The 19500-nt window shown below is 38.3% G+C and overlaps 1 protein-coding gene across 1 annotated transcript in view; it reads right to left on the bottom strand.

The window, feature by feature from the left end:
- Positions 1-3775: 3775 nt before the first annotated feature.
- Positions 3776-19500, bottom strand: part of LOC139742611 (ubiquitin carboxyl-terminal hydrolase 22-like) — a 36237-nt gene continuing 20512 nt past the window's right edge. The window contains exons 6-13 of the mRNA XM_071653136.1: positions 14532-14679; positions 13723-13825; positions 12887-13032; positions 11395-11497; positions 10060-10186; positions 9582-9730; positions 8236-8385; positions 3776-7431 (exon numbers count right to left, since the gene is read on the bottom strand). Of these exons, the coding sequence (XP_071509237.1) occupies positions 7389-7431; positions 8236-8385; positions 9582-9730; positions 10060-10186; positions 11395-11497; positions 12887-13032; positions 13723-13825; positions 14532-14679 (969 nt within the window). The 3' untranslated portion in view covers positions 3776-7388. The remainder of the gene's footprint in view (positions 7432-8235; positions 8386-9581; positions 9731-10059; positions 10187-11394; positions 11498-12886; positions 13033-13722; positions 13826-14531; positions 14680-19500) is intronic.

The raw sequence follows: 19500 nt of genomic DNA, 5'->3' as shown, positions 1-19500 counted from the left end.
TGGTGACTGTGTGCACATGAATGAGTGAACATTAAACTACAAGAAAGACACATGCTGGCAACAGTGATTTTGACATGTACATAATCAAGTTTATGTATTAATTGAAAATAACAATTTCACCATTTTTAAAATGGATGTTACATTCAAGTGTGCTTCTTAAATAATTTCCTGGGTCAGTTGTCTTACAAGTATATAACATGAAAAGTAAAATGGTATGGCATAACATATACAATCATTGTTCATGCAAACACAATGTGAAAAATGCACAAATGTCTGTAACAATGGATCATCACTTTCATTCATGCAATCGACATGACAAATTGAAATCAACATCATTAAAAATAAATGGCACAGACCTGCTCTATCTGCAATTTTCTTAGGAATTTCAGCCTTTCACATAAAAAAAAAACAACAAATATAGATAATAGTGGTCAAGAACATAAGCACCCACATCCTGGTACTTACAAAACTTTGTACATAACGGTACACTTGCAGATGCCAAACAAAAGAACATGAGGAAATGGACCTTGTCTGACAGTCTGTGGTCCCTTTCAAATGACAATTGACCAATGGGCATCTTTTCAATCTCAATACATTTCACACAAATACTGCACTTTGGCAAATTGATGCTCAAATTAGGACTAGATGCTGCTTACTAATGGCAAATATGAACGCAATATGAATCACCTATCTTCCCTTAAATAATGCGTCATCAAACACTAGCATACATCTGCATGCACATAGCACAGCTATTACTTACCTGATACATTTCATTGTACACCTGGCCAACAGATGTAAAGAGGAAAAAACACAATTACCAAGCAGGCATGTACTCAAACTTTTTCCCCCACTGCTAAAATTTCCATTTTCATGCTTTATTCGGATCCATATCACACCTGTGCAAATCTTGACATGAGACATGAGTATATCATCCAATAAACTCTCATAGTTCCATACTACCACATCCCTTTATGGCCAGAGGAAATAACAAAACCTTGTGCACCACTAACAGTGAAATTGTAATACACCATGACAGCATGGTTCCTAACACCAGTCATGACCAAACCATAGACACCAAGAGGCATAATGGGATGATCACTGACTTTAAAATAAGAGTATTACCACCTTAATCTTGTCACACTTGTATGGCATACCTCTCTTCTCATCACATGTGTTATGTTGCCACGTGAATCATTATATTGAGAGGATATATGTGCAGCAACCAGATTGATAATTCTACATTTACACTGTTAATGGAGGATCTTACATTACAACTTATCTATTCTTCACTTTGCTTTTATTGCAATATTTTTCTGAAGCCTTACATGTGGTGTTATAGTAGTGTGGATCTTCCTGCAAAGGCTTAATCCACCTTCTCTGGTATATCACATTTTTTTTGATACTGTAATCTATGGGTGGCTCATGGAACAGCTCATATTTATTGCTCATCATGAATAAATTTGCTAAGCAATGAATTCCAGTTTTGCAGAGGACTAGGAAAAAATAATAACAAGACAATTACAAATACCATATGTAGATGATACACCAAGCATTCTTGTTGGAGCACAGTGTGTGTGAAACTCTCTGTTAATTAACCACACTGAAAATTGTTCTGTTGCATAACAGACATAAGTTATTCATGCACACACAGGCTACTCCATAACTTTTTATATTATCATCAATATAAAGTTGCCATGCAATTGGTGCCTTCACCAATATTTTTACTAATGGTCAAACTCCTTCCAAAATTTAAACAGAATTCCAGACAATGATTCATTGTGCAGTCTACATGATTTGACAAAAAACTAGTAAGTTTTATTTCACTTATTACATTTTAATTTTTTTTTTTTTTAATACCTTGTTCGGATGGTTCATACAGGAGTTTGAAATAATATTTCACGGAAATGTTACCATGAGGAATAACACCACTCTACGCTAAGGAAACATTACCTGATGGTACACAAAACTTACAAGTGGGATTCTTGCATGTATATCAATCAAGATTTATGTGTCCGGCAACACTCCCCCATACACTGTATGATTCTCATCTGTCCTAATAGCATATCCTTCGTAGGTAGTGACACATGTAGACAATAATGGGTGTGTGATAGGCAGGACAACATTGATTTGAATATGGTTGGATCACAGAACACACTCAACCCATGGCTTCATGTATGCACAATCAAGATGTGCTAACCCTCACCTAGACAAGCATCTCAGGCCCTGTGATTAAGATGCAATAATAATGATAATGAAGGAAATAATAACAATAATGGTAATAATAATAATAATAGTAATAGTAATAGTAGTAGTAGTAATAGTAGTAGTAGTAACAATAATAATAATAATAATAATAATAATAATAATAATAATAATAATAATAATAACAACAATAATAATAATAACAATAATAATAACAATAATAACAATAATAATAATAATAATAATAATAATAGTAATAGTAGTAGTAGTAATAGTAGTAGTAGTAACAATAATAATAATAATAATAATAATAATAATAATAACAATAATAATAATAATAATAATAACAATAATAATAACAATAATAATAATAATAATAATAATAACAATAATATTATTATTATTATTATCATTATTATTATTATTATCATTAAAAAATAATAATACCAATAATAATTACAGTGATAATAACAACAATAACACCTATCAGTATGAGCCATGATGCTGTCTATATATAAACACACATACTACAGTCATAATAATTTACTGTCAATGCTTCAACATCAAAATAGAAACTAGAGTGACCATTGGAGACAGAAAAAAAAAACAAACGAATATCATATTAGCAAACAGATTTTGTTGTAAACATTATCTTGTGAGCAAACATCAACCAGTATTTGATAATAATATTACTTGTATCTTGTATCTGCCAGTACTATTTTGTCACACTTTGCTAGGAATATGTCCTAATGGGCAAATTATTTTTTGATGAGACAGTAAAATACAAGAGAAAAATTGTGTAAAGCTTAAGCAAAAGCAGCTAAGAAAAAGAACTCATTATGACTATCTCATTCATCTGTTATTTCCATCTATGGAAATAAGATGTCTACATTGAGTGAATATCATGTCATGTGACTACTGCTCTTCTGTTTCAAAAGTCAATAATTTAATATTTTTGCAAAGAGCCTAACCACTCTGCTAAATGTGGGAATATATGGTCCTTCATCATCCAAAGTATGATCAGTCACCCCAAGGAATTGAAAAAAAAAAAAACATTTTATTTTGGGCCCTCTTATGTGCAGCATAAATGTAGATGGAGTGAGTTTACAGAAACCTCATTGTGCATTGCCAGTTCAAGCTTTCAAAAGGCTGCCATTCTGGTTGATTTACTTCCTTCAAACAAGACTATCCTGCCAACATTCTCTGACTTTGCAAAACCTTCACTGGGGAGCTTTTTTACACCATTCACGGTCATAGCTTCCAAATCCACAAAGAGTAAAATACACAACAGTGAAGTTGTGTTCACTAGCATACCCTTTGGATATGTATACTAACAGGCATCCTCTGGAAAGTTTATTTCTCACTACCTAACTTGCTTTCCCTGACAGAAAAGAACAATTTCATAGTCATGCAAAAAAATGACATATCAAACAAGATTGTAAATTGTAACAAATATACATACATTTTTATCCAGTACATGCAAAAAGCACCTGAGTTAACAGTAACAAGTGTATAACAGTTCAAACTGGGTGGCACAGCATTTTAAGAGACATATCACTTCAATATCCACAGTGCCAAATAATCAAAATCAACACATCATGTTCAATCTAAAGTCATATTTTTGTAAGTGTTGTTCCTTTGCACCCTTAAGCCCTGTTTTAACAGACCTCATCCCCACAACGTCAAGACCACATCGGGAAAACAAAATTCCTCGCCTCAGGCAATAAAACCGCAGGAGAGAGCGAGGGGTACCCTTTTAATCAACAGACACATACTGAAAACCTTCTCCAGGTACAGTAATGTAGGTTTCCATAACAACCTACCCGGTCCTGCACTAAGGGGGTGTGGTTACACTCCATGCATGTTATCAGAGAGCAGTGTCTCATTCTGTTTGGACTGTTGTGCATGTGTGCTGAGTGTATCACAGGAATGTTACCGTGAGAGCAATTTAACAGAAGGGTTGTCAGGGTAATGTTGGGGTAATTACCCTAGCTGGCTAGGGAAGGGGTTTCGCAAAAGTTTCAAGCAACATTTTGTGGAGACTGTTTTGACAGGCATGGCCAAAAAAAAAATGAAAAAAAAAATTGAAAAAAAATTGAAAAATTGCCCAGATGTTATGGTAACTCTGGTTTGAAAGGCTCTGTTTAAACGGGGCTCAAGATATACACATCTATAACATTTTCTAAGTAATTCCTACCAGGATTCCAATGAAAAAATATGGAGAGGATAGCAGATATGTCAATCTATAGTTTTTAGGGAAATGGCCATAAGTTGTCATATAATCATTGGTGTAGCAGAATACCGGTAGGCAAGATAAAGACCTACTTTACTTCCAATGCCATGAATGTTCTCAAAATTATCATTCCTCATACATATTCATATGCCTCTTTGCAATTCATCAATTTTTATCTTTCCTTGCCACATGTGATAATAACATGGGAACAATATATATATATATTTTTTTTTTGCCATAAACTTCCTGAAATAACATAAAATATTGCCAGTACTAGTGGTGTCAACCAAGTTCTTGCTCACGGATGTGCATGCAAATATATAACAGGAAGCAGGGTTGAAGGTCTAATGTAATAATCTTCATAGAAACTACATTCCATCAGATTAAATATTTCATAACAGGAAAGTTACCATGTTGTATAATACATGCATTAATTTTGATTAATGCAATCTATTCAAAAAGCTTCAATCCATGTTTTGTGAGGCATTCTAACTGGGGAGTGGAACGATGTGAAATGAGTTACCAATTTATAGAGTAGGGTGCGGATTATTAAATTCATTGTGGACAGTCCTGGAGGTTTTGTGACATATTTGGGAACTTAGAAGAAGAACTGAGGACAAATCTGGTCACTTTGTACTGAGTCTGACACCTTATCACATCACAAGCCAGGCTATACTTTCAAGCCATTAGACCCAAGACCAAAGCTGTTCATGTTAGGCTTGACTTACAGAACAGGAACACTCTGTCTCCAGTATGAACATATTTTGATGTACTTGGCATTCTGTTAGGCATCAAAAAAAAAAATCAAGTAGATAATAGAAAATGGACATTCTATGAGTACCAAAAAAGGTAAAGTCACATTGCCTTAATTTGGTCCAAAGTATCTCTCTCAAATCATGTTGCTCCATTGTAAAATCATATTTCCCAAGCTATTGTTATATCATGGTGCCATACTTCTCTACTTTTACATACATCATGATTTCCATTTGCAATCAGTGCTCTTCATTAATACCCCCATTCCACAGACATTTCTTCTCGTCGGTCACTCGTCGGAAGCAAAGTTTGTTGCTTCAGTCACAGATCGAAGTGTATTGCGTCGCACTCTGATGAATCCAACTTGTGCTGGTGGACTATTGAATCAGTCTCAGACCTGTCGTGCATGATCCTCACTGGACGATCTTCCTCATCGCATCACACCCAGCGTGTCTGACACTGACCTGATGGTCAACCATCACAAGTTGGATTCATCAGACTGCTATCTGACTCACTTCAGTGGGTGGCCGGAAGCAAAAAACTTTGTTTCCAACGAGTGACCACTGAGAACAAATCTTTGTGGAATGGGGGTATTATGGTTGAACACCTCACAGATAATGCACAGCTTTACATACAGACTTGCCAATTGTCAACTGCTTGAGGTGCTCTCCAAGGTTCTCTTTAAGTACATTCAGGCTTCTACCTTAGTAAAGTGGACAAATTTCATTTCTTTTCTTTTCATTTGATTATTTTATGACCTCTATTGGAATCATTTTGCTACACAACTGGCAAACAGGTATTACCTATTAAATGCTTACCTAACAGTCACTGTATACAAAGATTATGATGCAAAGTCACACCTTTTGACATCAAGATCAGGACAGAAAGGGCTTACCGGTAATTTCTTTCACATATGCCTACTCCTTGATGTCTTGAGGGGAGAGTAGTATTTTTCTCCACGATGAGAGAGGGGGCTGACTCATGACACACAGATAGTATTGCTTGGTGATACTGGCTACAGTAATACGTTGCTTTATCAGAGTTGTGTTGTGTGTATGCTTCTCAGCTTCAATAATATGTGTAGGAACACAGTGGTGTCTTTAAGTTGCAGAAATCCTTCTACTTCTTTGACTCTAAATACCTGATGGAAATTGCACTAAAAATTCCATTCGATTCAAATGACCATGAAACAGCCCTAAAATCTAGTTTCTGGGGACCTACCACTCCCAAATTAAGACCGAATTGCAAGGAACTGCTTTCCTTCAATGAGAGAGGAGGTTGACTCATGAATTACAGACAATTTGTTATTTTTTTTTTTCTTATTTGATTGCTGTAGTATATCCTCAAATGGCTTGAGATACTGAAATGAGCAGTAAATATCATAGGCTATAATGCACATAATTCTCTCGATGACCCAACCTCAAGAGTTTTAGAAATAATGGCTGCTCACTTGAATGAAGGCAAAAGCTTTCTGAGCTGACAGGGATACATCAGAGATCTCCAATCTCATCAGACTCCGATTCATACAGTAAGACCACTGCAGTGCTTCATTCTATTCCTGTCATAAGGTGGTATGTTGGTGGAAGAGACAAACACTGATCCAGCCATTTCCATGAGATACCACCGCAGTCTGTTGCCAGGGACTAGAGTCCAGTCAGGGCCAGGAAGAGATGCTCACACACTAACTGCTTGCATGATATTAAACAAGGAGAGAAATAAAATGTGCTGGGCAGCTTTATTTGACGTCAGTATTAAATCAATTCCTTTTGCTTCTATATATTTGCAGTCATCACGGGACATAAAAGAAGTCATCTCACTGAGGACAGGTTGTGAATACTATCATCATAGCTACCCTCACAGCTGTGCTGCTCTGTCTCTGTGTGTACAGTCAGGCAGACTATTCATGGTTAAGCACAAACCTACGTCCCTACACACATACCTTCATACATGAAAACAGGCACAGGAACATACTACAACTGACACAGTTGGGACTCAGTGACAGGAGAGCCAGCAAAGGCTCTGGTTCATCTCTGGGCATTTAAGCCCCCTACGTCTTTCATCGCAGTTTCAATTGGTTTTATCTGTTGTTGTTTTTTCACACACAAATAAAATGGATAGATTGCATCCGAGCCGCCCTGATGAGGGCAAGAGTGCTAGGACCACTTCAGGAGGAATCGCTGTCCTTGAGACGGCCCTGGCATCACTCATACTCCAGGATCCGCTTGTGATAGAATAAAAGGTACCTGGGTACACAGAGAACAAAACAAGAACAGATTCTTTTTGTCAACTTACTGCAGAAGGGAACATTGCACTTACACTACGCTCTTTTTTAAGACTTCTAGAAAATACTGCAGAAGGTAACATTGCACTTACCTTTGCAAGTACCTGGTACTTTACAAAGTGACAAGAAGACACAATAAACAAAACTGCTGCTGCACTAAATGGAATCACAATACACAGGTATTAACACATAAATCAATCAAACAGTTACAAAAATATCTCTGTAATCCCATTCTAAATGTGTCAGTTGTCCAGTGACAAAGGAAGAATATGACTTTAGTTAATCCCTCAACAATAATGTAGATTTACAGTGGCAGGGCTGCAAACCGTGTACATGTACATGTTTAGTATAGTACTTTGAAAATCATGTGACAAGACTTGCAAAGAATTAGTAAAGAAAAAGTCAATTGCGAAATGATTTATGTGATTAGCATACGGATTAAAAAAGAAAACAGCTTGCTAGGTACAAAGGGTAATACAATCAGAATCTCAGGAAAGGAAGGAAGCATTGTTGAAGCAATGATGATGTCACATTGGCAATGGTAAACTGATGCTACAGGCAACTCCCGTTATAACGAAATCCTCAGGACTGGCAGTTTTCTTTCATTATATCAAAATTTTCTTCACAGCTGAACAGTAAAATGTGCAAATATAAATTATGCAGATGATAATTAATAGACCTGACTTTTTACTGCACTGTAACAAAAATTTCGGTATAACAGGAGTGCACTGTACCAGCTCCTCTCCTGACAAGTGACTTGTCTCACCCTTCACTGTGGAGAACATCATGAACGGTTGCCTTGGTGATGAGGGCATCGTCACACTTGAACCACTGGTCATGGTGCTGCCTGACATAGCAGGTGTAATGACCTGCCTCCAGGGAACCATGGTGATTGACTACAGCAAAGAGTGAATATCTGGAGAAAAGGAGACACCAAAGCACAAGGGTTACATCTTCTGAAGGCAAGATCTCATAATATTAGACCATCAACACACAAAGTGCTAACTATCCCAGTGATCAATACACTGGTTTGTTCAACCTCAACTGAGAAGGGCACTTACATGTCATATCTGCTTGAGACTAATTCTCAGAGTGCTGTTTTTGGTTTTAAAATATGTTTGTAGATGCTACTGTAGACATACAATTACAAAAGAATATCATTACACTGAGGTACTGGCTTGATAATATTCAGGTCTAACCACTTAACTGGTGTAATTCACAAACCTTGATACTGTTTGCAGTGGTTAACAAAAGCTCACATACCGGTAGTCTCCTATATGAAGGTTTATGGGTGCCTTCCAGCTTTCTCCTACAGCGTGGTGCACCATACTATACCCGCACCAAAGGAGCACTCAAACTCTCCCAAAGTTTACTGTACCATAACATACCAAGCCAAAAGTGGGCCACTTCTCGATGTGCTTCAAAAGTGTACAGTACTGAACCAAAAGTTGGCATGAGAAGAATGCACATAACACGCACCACGTTATAATACAAAGAGTTGACTCTCTGCTGACAGGGAAACCTGTAAGTAGTGTTATGCATGCAAGGTGCATGACCTTGTTGCTACAAAACATGTGACTCCCTCAGACTCGAGTCTAAAAATTAACTCATGAGGTATGCTTTCTCCACAGAGTACTCGAACATTCCCAGACTGGTATGCTATGGTACAATACGGTATGGTTTGGTTTGGTTTGGTTCCCTTTTAAGCGCTTGAACACAGAATATGTTCTTCATCAAATCCAACACACAACTTGAACAACCCATTCAATATACACTTATGACATACCACAAAAAAAAAAGAAAAAGAAAAGAGGAAGTTACAAGAACACACACGATCCAGATTCATCACACAGCAACATTGCAGGAAATATGTTTGCTGTTCAATATCAAAGCTACATAACGTTCATGGAAAAACCTATGTTGAATCGCAATAGAAAAAGCCAACTTTATCATCTCAGCCAAAGTGTTATAACATAATGAAAATAAAAAGGCTCATGAAACAATGTCATGTGCTACTATCACTTTTTCTATGTCAGAATGAGAGCCAAAGCTAGACTGCCAGGAGTAGATTGAGGAGAAGAAAGGGGGAGTCGGGCTTTGTGAGATACTCACTGATTATCTGAGGTAGTTGTCCTGTTCTGCCGATGGTGGTGACCATTGGCTCTACGGTGAGTAGACATGTATGGCGTCATGTCTAACTCATGTGGGAAGGATATAAACGTTGAGATCTTTTTCCTGAATCTGGTTGAGTGCTCAAATCTCTATTGCATTAAACGAAAAAACAGAAGGCAAAAATGGTAGTCACTTGCAGAACACAACTTTCATCATAATCATATCACTTTTATTGCTAATGAAAGATACATGAACTGACTGAATGCTACCCGTATTAGTGAAAAAAGAAAACAAGAACATGCTTTTTGCACACATAATTGTCACACAATTGTATCAAGCCAAATATACTGGATTGTAGTTTTATGTACATTCACAGTCAGAAAGGTAAACACTCAGAGCAAAGGGCTCATTTGTACCCCACATAAGCAGCACAGTACAACAGACATTAAAAGCATCGGTTGACACTATTACTTCTCACCTTCAAATGGAAGCATGCAACCAGGGGTAGCGTTTTCATGGTGAGTTGCTTGGTGGATTCCTGATAGTTCTGACAGACACTACACTTTATCTTTGCACTGCTACCCAAATACTCTGGACGGGTGAATCTAGGTGGGAGAGAAGTGGAGAACAAATGTATTTGTACATTATGTGTAGAAAATACTATTGCAGGTTTAATGAAGTTTCTGACCATACATGGTGACTTATTTTCAGTAAAGCCGTCCTTGGTGACTTGAAGAGTCTTTTGAAAAAATGAAATTGGAAATGTCAGTGCAGTAATCATATATCAAAGCATGGGTGTCATCATTGGAGAAAGCAATTTAAGACATGGCAACCTGACTGCAGGCATTCAATGATATACGCTCATAACCTCTAAGTTTCTTCAGATTTCCCCATTCTGTGTATTTGCTTGTTTGGTGCACAATAAGCTTACCATTTAGAAAGACTTACAGGGACTTGTAATTTGATATCGCATTGTCCTTAGCTGATACAGTGTCCCACACTCATGATAAGACTGCCATCAACGAATGACAGGATCATACACACAGCATGCTTACGGTAGTGACCTCAAACCTTACTGTTTGTTTTTTTTTTTTGGTGTTTTTTTTGTTTGTTTTTTTTTTTGCCAACTGGCATGCATGATGGAGTGCTTTCTTTGCTGAGTGACACAAATGTCTGCAAACTACCTGTCAACAAACAAGACTATCAAATCCCCCAAATCCTCATTGTGTCATCAGGGCCTTTCTGTTGGACTGTTACACACTGCCACACCTAAGCAGGCTTGCTAATCTACAACTAGGTCAAGTTTGGATGCTGATGAAGAAACTTGGTCAGTAAAGATAAGGGCCTGGGCACATAAAGGGTTATGAACAAGCTCATTATAGCCAACATTCTATTGAGACATGGTCAATGTATGATGCTGACTTGAGATATCAAACATTCTCTTGAAAAAGCAATGGTATATGCCTACTAAATTAAAGTGAAAAAAAGTACAAGAACTGATAGAAGGAAGCAACTGCCTGAGTGAGAGCAGTCTGTTGGAATCATAAACAGACTTTATAAGAGGAGTCCTCGTTTCTTGCTGAGAAAAAAATAAAAGTACAGTAGTCTCCTCTTAAATGGGTAAGAAATGCTCTGCCAGACACTACCCAATTAAGCAAAGACTACTGTACCATACTATTCATTCTGATTCAGTAGTCTGGTAATCACTCAACACTGATACTCTGTATGTAATTCAATACAGGTTTCAATTCACAGAGTGAGAAAAAGAGAGAGGAGGAGAGAGAGGGAGTGAGAGAGAAAGCCTCTGAATTACCTTCGTAAGCAGTCATCAAGGGAATGTGGTACATCATCAAACCCTGGAGGTGACATAAGGCCTGAATCACCATTGTGGAGACTGTTGCTACTAGTACTGGAACCTGAGAGGAAGGAGAGTGGCATGGAGGAACAACAAAATCAACCACAGAACACTCTCCATACTGCATACCCACACACATACACAGACACACACACTCAATCATATCAACCAAGTGTCTGGTAACTCCTTGTATAAACTAAACACATGCATACACAAAGAATATGCACAAGAATTTAACAAAAATTCAAGCTTATATTCTAGATTACTTTGGAAATAAGGTTTGCAACATGATAAATTTCAGGCAATGATTTTGTCAATCATCGACAATGTATCTGTACCTTATTTGTCTTCACGACTTTTTTTTTTTTGGGTGGGGCAAAAATTCAAATATCAGGACTGACAAGGTACAGTTGAACCTCTCGTATCCGGACAAGTCGGGACCGGGGCTCATCCGGATAAGGGATTTGGCCGGATACGGGAGACTCAATGCTTTATACATGTACATATACATACACATGTACTGATGTAGCCCATTGTAGTACCACATGTAGTAATGTGTATACTGCAACCTTTTCATTGTTACACTCAGTAACAGACCCCAAAATAGAGGTTCGTGTTTGCAAGAATGAAATCATTTTCTTTTATAAATTCTTGGGATGATTTACCTAAATAATTATTAAGAAATGTATCAAGAATATGTAATTCATGTGTGTTTGTGTAGGAGTTCTCAAGGAGTTGGGAATCCCCCTTTCCTCCCGTAATTATTGTAAAAAAATCACGGCGAGATTGCGTCCGTATAATAGAGAGATCCGGATAAAGGGAGGCCGGATAAGAGAGGTTCAACTGTATAACATTTATTCGATACATGAAAATGCAAAGAATAAAAATCACAATAATGCAAAATCTGGCAAAAATATTACTTTGACTATTGAATGACAGTGAGAAACTGTGTGCTGGGTGGCTTTACCACACACATGCTTTATACTGTAAAGCTAAATGAAACACATCCTTCTGTCCCTTCTGGAGTCATCCCTTTAGAATGTGAATGATAATCAACTAATAAAATCAAACATTATATCTAGTATGTCTATAATGACCTAAACCATCAGACTACATCCCATTACTCTATACTCTAGCTATCTGTCATACAGCCATTCAAACATCTTGGCACTAGTAATTAGTATACTGTAAATGCAAAAGTTTTTGCGGTACATTAATTTTTGCTGATTTCGTGCTACTTCTGGCTAGCGCGAATTCTAAAACCCGCGAAAATATCTTCACAATTTTCTCTGCACATTGTGAATGGGTTGACAATTGTGCAGCGCGAATTCAACAACCTGCGAATATGTTTTTGAGCCGCTCAGTGCAAAAAAATCATCCGAAAATATTGACGTTTGCAGTATTCTTACTGTCAGTCTCGGCCACTTGAGTTACATTTTCTTGAACTCACCTGAAGAGTTACTGTCTACAGAGAAGTCGCCTACTGGAGGTTGGGAGGGGGGAACAGGGAGGGGAGCACTGCTGCTACTACCAGTACTTGATGGGCCAAGGTCTAGTGAGATATCCCAAAAGGGATCGACTGTTGTTGATATACCCCTGAAACAAACAAACACATTTCAATGAAGAGACAGTGACTTCTAGATGGTCCTTGGGATGTACACCAGCAGGGAAAAAGAACATGCTAACTCTGAATATCAATTCATTCAAGAAAAGCAGAACACACACACAGACACACAAAGCACAAAATGCATCCTTGATCATTTGGAAATGCAGCTGAAACTAACAAGGTTTGCAGAGACAGCCAGATTTTCCTTGCTGTAGCCAGTACTCTTTTGATCGTACATGAAAATGCACATAATGGGCAGTACACCCCAGAAACACTGATTATTTTCTACAATTGCTACTCCACTTTGTTTGTATGTTGTAGCTATACATATATCGTGCCTCACATAAAGTTGTTCTGATTTTCACTGATAAATTATTTTTAAAATACTGACAAAAGTGACAAGAGTTAAACACAAGATCACAATAGTGATTTTTGTCTGTATAAGTTGTTTCACATCAACAGTGTCTTTCATATTCATATCATAAGCAGATGTTTTCCACTCAATATGTACTGAAAATCAGATCTACATCAAGGTACATTTTTTTCCCCCTCAAAGTAAGTTAAATGTGCAAAAACAGAATCATATTCATGGTTATGAACTCTTTTGAGGTATGTAGACACCAAGATTTTCATGAAAGGAAGTTCACAAGATTTGTTCTAATTTCAACATGCTGACTTACTTGCATGCTTGGCATGTCACATCTGACTGCAGCCCACCGGTGAAGATTTGGTCTATGATACAATTGCAATGATTGGGATTATTACCCGAGACTCCATTGTGTCCTGCTGGGAAAAAAAAGACAGAGTATTAGTCCACAGCTACTCTTCGGGATTTGATCATCTACTGACTTGTCTGTTTTTCATCACTGCAGCTATAGTTTTTCTTTCTTTTGAGTTTTTATAACTGTGTTATCATTAGATGTTCTGCATCAGGGTATTTTCCCCTTTATTTCTACATAAAAAGTTCACTTGCCTGGACATTGTTGCCTTCATCAATGTCCACAGAAAGATCAATAAAATATTAAAGCAGTGACATTTTCCCACAAGAGTCACCACCTTTGGTGAAACAAAACTACCAAAGCCTTCAAGCAAGGAATTCAGCTGTATAAATAAAAATCTTTCTTGTAGTAGATAGGAGGAACTTATACAAACAGTACTGAATATTACTTATAACATGTCTCTATAAAATTATTTTTCTAAGTTCACACATATTACATCTGAATAGTAAGTAGGAAATAGAGGAAGGGAATACTGTAAGTGTAAAACCAGAAATTTTTGGGTGCAAGAAATTATTTCGCAAGCTAAGATTCACAAAAATTTTATGCCGCATTAAGCGCCATCAGCTCCAATTCATGAAAAATTCATGCCGCAAATATTTCTGAGTTTACAGGAATAGATAATTCTTATTCATCCAAGTACATAACATACTGAATCTGACAAGTTTTTTGAGTATATCTCTCAAAGAATTGGCAATTTCGATCAATGGTACCTTTACAATGCCGGTGTAAGACATCAAGAGCTGCAATGAAGAACTCATGGGCATCCTGCTGCTCATAACCAGCCAGGTGTCTGGCATGTGTCCAGACGAGGTGCAGCAAGCGGTATGGAATGTGCACTGATCGAATGCCCGAATAGAACTGCAGATATAGGTTGATAACAATGTGAGAATGTGAAGGATACACATACACAATTTTAATATGTGCTGCAGCTTCAGTTTGTATAAGCATTTCGTTTCACCACTAAGCATTTCATTAACTCCCTCCACAAGAGTGCTCTACAGTGATATGTTGAGGATGGGCAGGAGCTCAAGCTAGTCAACATCAAAGTCAGACAACACTCTACCAAGAAACTTTACACGTCACTCCACACCCACAAGGATTCACAACTCAAGAATACCTAGCCAGGAGTCTACAAAATGCTATGCCTTGCACAAGCTCAAGGTACTTCAGGAACATCAAAGCCTACCTGGGGAATAGAAGAAATCAGCTATCATCAAACACACAAAACAGCAACTACATGAAGTCTTCTGTGAAGAGAGCAGCCTCATGACATCCATGATAACACTGTATGACATACCAGATGAGCATGGGAAACCATCCAATTTTCTGATGCACAACACAGTACTTCAAGAAAGCACACCTTAAAAAAAGTACATCTTTCAACCTCTACTCCATGCTAACCCACGACCACATCCAGATCAATTGCCCACCAGGCCAACTCTATCACTCAGAGAGTGGGTCACAAGTAGGTGGCTTTCCACAGGATTGCAATCAACACACACAACCTCCCCATACATTCAAACCATATGAAAGGTACATCACTTTCCTTGGATCTGCCATAATATACTTTTTTTTTCTCTCTCTCTCTCTCTCTCTGGGTGCATTCAAGAGCTCTAAAGCGAACCAAAGCGAACCGAGCCAAAGCGTACCAAACTGTACTGTGCAAGATTTGGAGCGTTCCAGCACTCCGTGGAGAAAGCGTACTTCATGAGTTATTTCTAGAAGAGGTCACACATTTTGTAGCAAGACGGTCATTCACCTGGCACGCTTCAACTACTTACAGATGTCCCGAACAATGAGAATGAACTCTGCATTGTGACGTATGTGCATGATACGTGCAATCTTTACATGCTAATTTTTGGTACACTTTTGGTACCCTTTTTGGAGCACATCAAGAAGTGGTCCACTTTTGGCTTGGTTCAGTTCAGTACGGCACAATCCAGGAACGTTCGAGCACTCCTCTGGCGCGGGAACGGTACTGTTCGGTTCGCTTTATGAGAGCACTCAAACACACCCTCTCTTTCACTGCCTTGGATTGATTAGGTCTGCTCAGAACTTATTTCCAGCAAAAGATTCCCCCTTATTTCAAACTTTACACTTACATTCTGTCATCCCATCAGTCCTGTTGGGAACGGTATTGTAATAAAACTCTCTATACTATACATATCATGGCTATTCCCATGATTTATTACAAAAAAAAAAAAATGCTTCTCACAAAACTTTTCAATCAGTTGTTCAATTTTACTCTTATGTTTATTATTGCTTCACACTGGGTTGACCTTCTTGCTGTAGTACAACTTTCTGGGAGTGAATTCTTGTTGAGATATCCTTGAAGTATAGGCACTGAATTGCTTCTTAGAAGCAGACATATTTCCTCACCTATTTTCCTGAAAAATGGTAGAGGAATGGGGAAAACACAAGTACACACACAGTCACAGTCACGCACACAATACACATATTTAACCACGAGAGCCGAGTTACATTTTATCAATATGTAAAGAGAAAAGGTTGAGATGAAACGCTGAATAAATGCAATATTTAAACAAACAACCCCCCCAAAAAACAAACAAACAAACAAACAAACAAAAACAAAACAAAACTAGAAATGTCGCTATGGCGAATGGTATGCCTCCGCCATAATGCATGATTCTCCTAATAGGTCTATAGTACATGTGGACAATGTGTGATTACATTTTCACAAAATTGGCAAAATATTAAAATGACATGTTTGTCACAAATGTATTGAATGTTCACTTTCCTTGATCTATGTTTAATTGGATGAATAGGAGAGCATGTACAGTGTATTTGGGGATTTAAGAACTTTAACTTGACTTTGACTCTTTCATAAGTTTATGCACTGAGTAATTTTCAAGGTATAGAGAAAAAGTGCAATTTCTGTATTGAACTGAAATTGTTATCATTTTCATCTGGCCTTTGATTTATAAGAGAATCACTGTCAGGCAGAACATACATAAATATCTACTAAGTTTCAAGATAACTTGAGTCACTTCCGAGATATGGAGAAAGAAGTAAGTTCAGCACTTTCACTTGATCTTTGACCTTTGACCTTCTTGGCAAAAAAAAAAAAAAATCCCAGAGAATCTCTATTGGGTTTATATATGCATACATCAAGATAAAAAATAATAATATTGCTGGCATTGCATAAATATAAGAAAAATAGTAAAATCTTGAAGTATTGCCCTTGACCTTTGAAGCCTGACCTTCGACCCCATGAACCCCAAATTCCCTAGATAACCACTGCCAGTCAGTACATGCATATATACTATGTTCCATGAAGATACCTTGAACAATTTCCAAGATACAGAGAAAAAAGTGAAATTTTAACATTTTATTTGACCTTTTGACCTTTGGACCTCATGACCCCAATCTTTCACCAGAGAATCTCAATTGGGTAATACATGTATACACTAAGTTTCAAGAAAATATCTTCAGGCATTGCATAGATATGGGGGAAATAGTGAAACTTTAAGCATTTGACCTTGACCTTTTGACCTTTGACCTTGAGCATGTGCACCCAAAAGTTGATAGGCACAACTTCAGCCCCTAATACACATACATGCCAAGTTTCATTAGGATACCTCAAAAGCTTTTTTAGTTACGCTGTCCACAAATTAATTACAGACGGACGGAAGGACGGACGGACGGACGGACGGACGGACAACCCGAAAACATAATGCCTCCGGCACCACTTTGTGGCAGAGGCATAAACAAAAAATGTGTTAGATGTGAGATCATCTCTAAGTTCCAGGAAGAAATACAGATATGTCTATCACTGCTGTACACAGAATAGAATAAAACAGTACAATTGCATTTTACTTCCTGTAGGCAAGGTACTTGAGATTAGATTAGCAGGCCTATCCTATTTGTGTCTGTCATGGTAATGAATATGCATGAGATACATGTATATGCAGATGAGTGTGACGTATTAACCTGACCCCAGGTCAGATCGCATGTGCGCGATGTAAGCAAGCGCTCAGGGGTTGGAACAATATGGATACTGGCAATAAATACGTGCCGATGTTGAACTGGTAAATCATGTGTTGATGGTGCTGTTATTTTCACATTTCGGGCCACAAATGTGACATTGGCGACGAGGATGAACATGTGGATTACGAATCTGTGGCTTTGAGCAGGAATGTTTCATCATGGCAGTCGCTGGAGCTGAATTTCTAGCACTTCGCGGTGTTCCTCATTTCGACCCGACTGGCGATGCAAGCGCCGTGAGCGTGAAGTGGAAGGCATGGCTTGAAGAGTTTGAAGCCTACGCAGACAGTCGTGGACTGTTTCTCGATGGGAGTACGGCGGGGCAGAAAGCGCAGCGGAGAGCGTTACTTCTCTTCACCGCAGGACCTGCAGTTCGGGAAACTTTTAAGACGCTTTCGAATACTGGAAAGAAGGAGGAGTACCAGAAAGCCGTGGATGCATTGAATACGCATTATGTGGTGACACCAAATGCCACATTTCAGCGCCATTTGTTTCGCAGAACGAAGCAGGAAGATGGGGAAACAGTCGCCCAGTACGTGACGAGATTACGACAACTGGCTGTTGGGTGCAATTACGTGGAAGCTGATTTGGACAATCAGTTATTGGACCAAGTTGTGCAGCACTGCAGATCTGACAAATTGAGACGACGTCTGCTAGAGAAAGGGGGTGAGTTGAAACTTACCAATGCTTTAGCAATAGCTGCTGCATTAGAGGCCGTTGAAGGGCAATTTCATACCATGAAATTGAAAGACAGTTCAAGCCAGCCCAAAGTTAGTCAACACGTGAATAGACTTTCACATAGCCATAGCCAGCCAAGACATATGCCTACTACTAGTACACATGACTTGGAGTGTTTCAGATGTGGGAACAGAGGGCATTTTGGAAGAGACCCATGCTGTCCAGCAAAGGGCAAAGTTTGCAGGAAATGTGGAGGGAAAGACCACTTTGCTAAGAAGTGCAAAAGCAAGTCAAATGCCAACCAGAATATGAAGAGTGCAGCTTCTAACGTTAAGGGCAAAGCTTGGATGAAAGGAAAGTTTCCTGGCAAGAAAGGTAACTATGGACAGAGAAAGCAAGGCAATGTTCGCCATTTAGAGGGTGATCCAGAAAGTGATGATGATGACAATCAGGATGGGCAGAAGTATTATCAGTTTACGTTGAATGATGACCATCATGAGAAAGTCCCAGTGGTAATTGGTGGCGTGACAGTTCCAGTCATTGTAGATTCAGGCAGTGACAGCAATGTGATCGACCGAGAGTTATGGGAGAAGTTGAAAGAGGAAAGGATCACATGTACATCTAAGAAATGTTCGAAGAAACTGTATCCATACACAGCAACTAAGCCATTGCAAACGATAGGATGTTTCACTGCGACTGTTGAAGCTGGTGACAAGCGCACGAAAGCAGAGTTTGTTGTCATTGAAGAGAGGGGAGAACCATTGCTGAGTAGACGCACGGCGCAAGAACTTGCAATTCTTCATATTGGAGCTTGTGTCAATGCTGTACAGTCATACGAGGATATGAAGCAAGAATTCCCCGCAGTTTTCCAGGGAGTGGGAAAGCTAAAAGGTCGACAACTAAAGTTGGCAGTGGACGACACAGTCAAACCCAAGGCACAACCAGTGCGCAGAACCCCATTTGGACTTCGTGGGAAAGTTGAGGCGAAAATCAACG

This window comes from Diadema antillarum, unplaced genomic scaffold, assembly GCF_040938485.1.
Source record: "Diadema antillarum isolate AM-2024a unplaced genomic scaffold, OU_Dant_1.0 seq00001009_RagTag, whole genome shotgun sequence".
In the NCBI taxonomy this organism is placed as follows: Eukaryota; Metazoa; Echinodermata; class Echinoidea; order Diadematoida; family Diadematidae; genus Diadema; species Diadema antillarum.
Note: the sequence above shows the minus strand (reverse complement) of the source record. Positions and strands in the feature narration are given on the sequence as shown.